At 32.4% G+C, this 7,755-nt stretch overlaps 1 protein-coding gene across 4 annotated transcripts; it reads right to left on the minus strand.

The window, feature by feature from the left end:
- Positions 1-158: 158 nt before the first annotated feature.
- LOC140990534 (glucose-1-phosphate adenylyltransferase large subunit 2, chloroplastic/amyloplastic-like) lies at positions 159-4,230 on the minus strand. Of its 4 annotated transcripts, none has more exons than XM_073460264.1 (15): positions 4,128-4,230; positions 3,348-3,586; positions 3,116-3,244; positions 2,630-2,803; positions 2,417-2,509; positions 2,272-2,355; positions 2,137-2,192; positions 1,916-2,009; positions 1,398-1,583; positions 1,244-1,324; positions 1,011-1,097; positions 831-935; positions 614-720; positions 475-535; positions 159-362 (listed from the first exon to the last, which is right to left on the minus strand). In XM_073460264.1, the coding sequence occupies exons 2-15, from the start codon at positions 3,579-3,581 to the stop codon at positions 261-263; spliced, it is 1,593 nt and encodes a 530-aa protein (XP_073316365.1). In that variant the 5' UTR covers positions 3,582-3,586; positions 4,128-4,230; the 3' UTR covers positions 159-260. The 4 variants fall into 4 exon arrangements, with proteins under 4 accessions (XP_073316365.1, XP_073316363.1, XP_073316364.1 ...); XM_073460262.1 differs by lacking the exon at positions 4,128-4,230 and adding an exon at positions 3,935-4,121; XM_073460263.1 differs by lacking the exon at positions 4,128-4,230 and adding an exon at positions 3,687-3,877.
- Between the last annotated feature and the right edge of the window lie 3,525 nt (positions 4,231-7,755).

Genomic DNA, 7,755 nt, shown 5'->3' on the forward strand with positions numbered 1-7,755 from the left:
TATATATATAACAAAAACATGAAGCGTCATTTGGTTCAAATGGATAGTAATTATTCTTAATAAAAAGTAGTTCGAACATAAATTTTGAAGAAGCAGTTTCTAATCCAAATGCACAAGAAGCACAAAATGGAAAGCCAAGGCCAAGATTTATTTATTCACAACTTTTTTAACTCGTAGCATACAAAGAAAATCTAATTATTTACGCAGGCAAACGGGTTCATGTTCAAAGTTGGTCTGTAGCCGCTGCAGGAGTTCCATTGTTATATGACTGCTCCATCTCTAATGGTGGAGTTCTTCAGTATGACTGTAATCCCAGATCGGATGTAAAATCCTTCGTCTGCTCTATCTGCTTCTTCGACACCCTAATACGTCCAAGAATTAAGATATTTTAGCAGTGAGACATTTCCAGTACATGAACTTTGAGACCTAGCTATGATCAGCAAGTTAGAGATAATGATGTAAACAGAAACTTACATCTTTGTTTGTAATGATCACCTCCTTCCCAATCTTTGCATTTTTGTCGATTATACAATTCCTTCAAGAAAATTTCACAAACCATTTCAGTACAAATGTTAACACTAGAGTAGAATAAATCAAGAAAAAGTGCAATTGCCTGATTTTTGTATTACGTCCCACGCCGATTGGAACCTTCCCCTGTGCTAGAACAGCTGCAATTTCAGATTCTGTTTGATAATAGTCTGCACCCATCATCATGGTATCCTGAAATTTAATATTCAAGATGGTTTTGAAACTGGGTATAAAAGCTCGTCCACTTTAAACCTAAAGATGTTCAGAACTAGAACCAAGTGATTTTAGCACATACAACTGACCTTGAGCTCAACACCATAGTCTAAGCGTGACCGTATGCCTACAATGGAATGCTCTACGCTACATTCCCGTAAAAAACAGCCATGCGAAATTATCGCATCCACTAACTGCAAAAAACAGAGTTCATAAGATAAACCCAAACAAGATGCAAAGAGAACATTTGCCAAATACTACATCCATACCTTGCATTTTTCAACTTTAGTAGGTGGCAAGAATCTTGGAGACGTATAGAAAGGCGTTTTTGGATCATTGAAATCAAATTTTGGGGGCTGCAAAAAGAACATGGGCCACATTAAGCTTGTCACTCTATCTAGCCAGCATTAAAATAACTTTTATTTTCAGATTCAGTTGTCTTGGTTTTTCAAGCTAAAGTGGAACAGTGGTTCGAAGAACATTCTTGGGAAATACATATAACCTGCTCTGTGAGTGCCAAGTTGGCATCAAAGAAGGATTTTATGGTTCCAATGTCTTCCCAGTAGTCGTTAAATAGAAATGCCTGACAAAAGGATGCATCGTTAGTGACTGCCAATTTGAAGTCGCGCTACAAAAAGGTTCTTGTCAGATCTCACCTGAATATTGCGATCCTTCACAGCAGAAGGAATAATTTCGGAGCCAAAGTCGTTGCAGGAAGGATAATTCCATTTTAAAAGCTTTAGCAGGATGTCCGTCTTGAACACATATACACCCATTGATGCAATGTAAGGAAATCTTTTAGCCTCATGATGAGATAGTCCTAGACGAGAGGTGTCAACTTGCTGAAGAATATTTTCAAATAGTTGAAAAGTAGACATGTTAGAAAAAGGCTGAAACAAAGAACTACAAAATGCAACTATAGAGCTCTGCTTCAACCACTTTTTAGGAAACGGAAAAAGTGATTTGCTTTTCCAAAGCATTTCTTAATGAAGTAATTTTAAAGTTAAAGTGATTTTATATCCAATTTCAGACTCACAACATGTCAATGAGAAGAAAAGCAACTTCATATTAGTCACATAAATAATCAATATGCAGTTATTGAAGCCAAATCTGAGAGAGCAATGCTTAGTACATTTAAGCTTAGATAATTAGGTCCATAGAGCCAACTGATTACCATTTCTTTCAATGCGGAGCCCTTTGGTTTCTCAGCAAAGTGAATAATACGTCCCGTTTCATCAATTTTCATCAAACCAAAGTCTGATGCTCGACTGCAATGACAAAAAGTACCAAGACCTGAATATACGTTGATTTGAGGCCAAGCAAAGTTCTTTCGATGAATAATAAAATCTCGGCCTTTTATTGAGTCATAGTCAAAAAAATGAATAAAGCATATACGTATCATCCATGGGTACACACGACACTGTGATGTCTGCATTTGTATCTATATGTTTCTGCAAGTACATTGTTCATCAGAATACAAGTATTGATAATTAAACAAGTAATACGTTTGTTTGCAAGTCACCAAAGTACCTGAATGAATTCCATGTAATCCATCCGGTATAGATGGTCTCCAGACAAAATCAAGATGTTCTCAAGTTTCTTGTTTTTGGCATCCTACAATCAGCAAAGTTAGGCGAATTCTAAACATATTGGTGAGGACAGTTTGAATACACACCTCAAAAACCCATATAAATTGTCGGACAGCATCTGCCGTTCCTTGAAACCATCTTTTTCCTGTCTCCCCCGGTGTCTGTGTGGCAGCTAGAACCTGTTCCCGCAATATAATTTCTCAAGAAGTTACTACATGCTTTGGTCTTTTAAGTCACTATCAGCCGTTGACAGTGTCCTGTGAATGTATCCCAATGGGATCATGATGTAGGCATCTTACCTCAACAAAACCATCTCCAAAATTTAGGCCATTTCCGAAATTATACAACCGAGCAAGGTGCCGATTGAGGGAGAAAGAATTGAACTGAGTTAAAATGAAAATCTTTCTTATCCCACTGTTGATGCAGTTACTCATGGGAACATCAATTAGCCTATAACAACCACCAATTGGGACCTGCACAAAACAAAGCATTCACACACAATGTGATTCGACTTATTTTAACCTTGTTAAAATCTGATAGCTGGTGACAAATATCGATTCCTATGTCGAAACTTTTCAACTTTTAACAACTTTTTGTCAAACATTCACCAAGTATCAATAGTACATATTACAGAGGGCGACTGAACATGAATTTACCACTGATATATATGTTTTACTCGTAACATGGTTTTAAAAATGACATGAAACAGCAAGCCTACTTATATTACCTATTAAACTAACAAAAAATAAATCCAACAATCAAATTGAGCATTGATCTTTTCTTACAGCAGGTTTAGCTCTTCTGCTTGTAAGAGGAAAGAGGCGAGTACCAGCACCTCCGCCAAGAATGACCGAGGCAACAGAAGTTGGATCTGCCATTGGACGCTCTTCAACAAATGATGACGATTCAAATGGCTGAAATAATCAAATTTTAGTAGCAAAATAAATCTTGAAATTCAAACCTAATAAACATTCGTTCTGCAAATAAAATATCATTCAATTAGTGGTCAAAATTTACCACCATTTCCTTGTTAATATCACGTGTCAGAACAGAGAATGCAACTCCAGAATTGGAATTTCTTGACCTTTTTCCACAAAAATTCTTCAAATTCTTTGTCCCGATTCCAAATTTTTTCCTCAAACTCGGTCCAACATTTCCTCCCAAAAACCCATCATCTCCCTTGCTTAAACCCTCGTTGATTCGTGCTGGTAGCACCTTAGCTTTAATGGCGGCACAGCAGGAATAATCCATTTTTACTGAAACAACAGAAAAAACTTAATTAATTTAAATGTTAAACAAATAACAAAGAGGAATCCCATGAAGCTGGATAGAATTTTACTATAATTGGACAGGAACCTGAAGGCGTAACTATTGTTTGCCAAAAGATCACAGATTCTGAAAGAGAACATAAAGCTTTGCAGAAAATAACTCCAAAGACAATAGCACTTTTAATTTAAAATATATTATAAAAACTACCCAAAAAAAAAACAGATCAGAAACCACCTGATAAAAAACAAGAAAAGGGAAAAAACTAAGACAACGTCAAGAAAGAAGCGATCAAAGAACACACTCAGAAGCCATAACTGAAGAACCAATATTTGTACCAGAGGATCGAAAATCTGCAGCAAAGCTCAATGCATGTGATTCAAGAAGAAGGGCAGAACAAGAAAAGGTGTGAATAACATGATTTAACGAAAAGGGGTCGTGGATGTAACGTTAATTTTTCACAACTGGTGAATTTTTCATGGTGAAAAATACAAGAAATATATAATCATATAAGAAAGATCTGATTTTTACGTTTTCAAATTAATGCATTCAAGTCACAACGTGAGTCGGCTATACAACTACAAGTGTTAACAGAGTAACGGGGAGTCACTGATACATCAGCTTCAAATTCCCATAAATGTTTGGGAACCACAAAATTAGTGAAGATGAACTTGTATTCAATTATTATAACTTTATATTAGCCACAAGATTATTCTATCGTTTTTCAATCTGACACAGTACGATTTTTTCTTTAATTTTTTAAAAAAATTTAAAGATTTGGTGTTCATTTGGAATGCGCCAGTTGTACGATTAGATTTCATTCCATTTTTTCATATTATTATAAATATATACTTTTTGATTATCAATTAATGAAGATAGAAAATTTATATTTTAAAAAAAAACTAACATGTTAATGACAAGTTTGGATGCAAAAACTGTAATTTAACACACACAAAAACACTTAAATAAATTACAAATTTTATTTATTTTTATTTTAAAAAATATAAATAGTTTTGATAAATATTGAAAAGTTTTTCATATTCAAAACACTAATATAGACAAATCAACACTTTGATATTTTTATTATATCAATAACACACACAATTCTCATATGTGATATGTTTATGTAAACAATTTTGTATATTTATTTTGTTCTTTTTTTCTTTTTCCCTTCGACTCCATTTAGCAAATTATCTTTTATATTTTATGGGCAAGGAAGAGACTTTGATTAATATGATTCTTTTTTCCCCTGATATTATAGCTTATATCATGACGTAATAATTAATTTATAAACAAATCACATATTTAATAGGAAAAATAAAGTTATTACGTGATATAAGCTATAATATTAAATGATCAATTGAACTATGGGCTATGATATTAAATTTCGTGTCGTCAAACATGATTAGATCTAGATTGAAGCTAGGTCAAAAGGTTATATTGTGGTTTTCTGTTTTTATATTATATTTAATAATTTGTCGTTTTGGTTATTTTTTTCAATAATTATAGTATAGAATGACTGTTTTAAATTCATTTTAATGAATATCGAAAATTTCTCAAGGACACCAAGTGTATTAGTTTTTATCCACATAAATAGTTGATAATAAATATTGTTTTTTTCTTGTGAAATTAAAATGAATTATGTTTTATTTATTGTTTATATGTAGTATGAAACTCAAAATCGGATTCAAACCAGGAAATTTTTCACTTTTTTTTTTAATTTTAAATTTGTGTCATTCGAATCCTTTTGGAAATATCAGGAAAATTCATATTTTGAGCTTCTTCAACATTCTGCTTACACCTTATTGTTTGATCCATTTCAGAAGTGCGGTCTAGGCAAATTTGGGCTACTAAATTTTGGATTGTTGAAACTCGGACCGAACTTTGGAACCCAGTATGAGATCTTATTTGGAACGGAACATATTTATAATGCCACATACAACGTCAAAATGTATCGAACAGGTTGAGTAGGTGAACGTTTGATCAATATTCATTGGTTTGATTTTCTTAGCCGATATTTTTCCGGACGAGTCCGTCGCACACACGAAGTTTGCTCAATGTGATTGACCTGACTAGCATAATTTGTAGACTACTGTGTTATTTTGGAGGTTTATCAATTGTGCACCCAAGAGTAGTAGTGCGAATTCCATCGTCGTAAAAACAATAATTAAAATTTTATAAATATTAAAAAAAAAACTAATGACTACTATACTTAAATTATCGAACATTTTTAAATATACCACGATTTAGCAAGGTAAAGAAATATGCATGCTTCGAAGCATTTGATTTAATTATAATGGTCGAAGAAGTTATAGATGAGCATAAAAGAAAAATGTTGTTGGTTATGGTGTCATATTTAAATATAAAACTTTGTAAGATTCGAATCCAAAATAATATTGTGTTGTACACTTACAATTTTGGTTTGGATTTTTTTTTCTCTCTCTAAACTTGAATATCTTACTTCTATGATAGAGACTATCGCATCTAAGACATCAAAATCACGAAGGCCAAATGTCCAACATATGATAATGAATAGTGGCATAAAATTAAGGTGAATAATTTATTTCTGCTGGAATATTAGAAAAAACGAATATTATTATATCTTTTTAACAGAGTCGTGAATATGGCAAATTGAAAGTTAAGTTAAAAACGGGGTGCGACATTTCAGATCCTTAGCAGCAAAGAATTGAAGAAGAGATTTTGGGAGAAATGGCGATCATGGATTAACTAATTTGAGGGGGTTAACACTCAACACAAACACGACAGCATTATTGATTTTTATCACTACTTTTTGTTCGTTTTTGTTTTACGAAAATTGTTGATCAGAGTTGTTAAAGAAACATATTGTAATATTTGTTAACCAATTTAAATCGCCATCACAATCCGATGTGAGATGATGTATTATAAATTAATCAAATTTGAAAGTGTGTGATATCTTACGTCTAGTGACTTGTTCTTTATTGTTGTTGATTGTGTAAATAAATAATAAAATAAAAAACACAATGACACAATAATTTTAACGTGGTTCGATCAACATGTCTATGTCTATGGGGTCATGTCCAAATATCAAACAAATCCATTAAACAAAAACGTTATGATAATACAAAGACTTAATCAAATTTAAAATTAGACTCTCTCTTTTCTAATAACATCTTTATAATGAAAACTTCACTTGGTAAACATCGCTCGTCTTCAACTCCGTCTCGATCGAACTTCCATCAATACGGTTCTTCTCTCCCGAGAACGTCATCTTCCTCTCATGGGAAATGAATCACGAAACTTTGAATCTGTGTGCACCACTTAACAATTGAAACTCTCAAACACATAAATAATAGAATGGTGCTGACAAAAGTTGGCGTAGTAATTGTCGCGACACATAATGAACAACCGGTGTTTCTCCTTTTAGATCGCACAAAAAAAAAAGCTTACATGTTCTCAAAGTAATATATACATTAACATGTTCATATCTTCACGAAATATTTATCATCAATTCAAAAATATCTAGCCTAAATCTTATATATATCATTATCAATTATAAAATTTAGGAAATTAGCAACACGAACTTGGTCACTTTTTCAATGATAGATCAAGAAAAGTATTATCAATTCGAACATTATGGACTATAAATCTCTTGTGATAAAGTATATTATATCAACAAAACTTACCAAATTAAAAGATAAACCGAATTTAAATCAATCACCTTATCAAAAATATCCTCATACTAATACATCATAATATCCAAATAAAAAGTGACGTGTATAATTTATTCATCATGACATAATATGTGTATGCGTCATCAGAGAAGTTTAATATTATTTAAGTTACTTTCACAATTTCAATACGTCGGTGTGGAAAAGACACCGTCCATTGACATTGTTAATTATTACTTTAAAATACTTTATCTGTATATTGAATATTAGTATATATACATATTTGCTTCGGTTTAGCAAGTATCCTAAGGAGTCATACTTTCCTCGAAATTTAATTTGGCAGTTAAATAACGTCAAGCAGCTAAATATTTACAAAGTCTTCGTGGACCATATTTTAATATAATTTATATGTGATGCCATCAAATGTGCTCGTAATTTCCTTGTAATTATGTGAAAATGTGAAATTTGAATTTATGGCTTTCAAATTTCAATGACATCACATGGACGTG

Source organism: Primulina huaijiensis, chromosome 12 (genome assembly GCF_012295235.1).
Source record: "Primulina huaijiensis isolate GDHJ02 chromosome 12, ASM1229523v2, whole genome shotgun sequence".
NCBI lineage: Eukaryota > Viridiplantae > Streptophyta > Magnoliopsida > Lamiales > Gesneriaceae > Primulina > Primulina huaijiensis.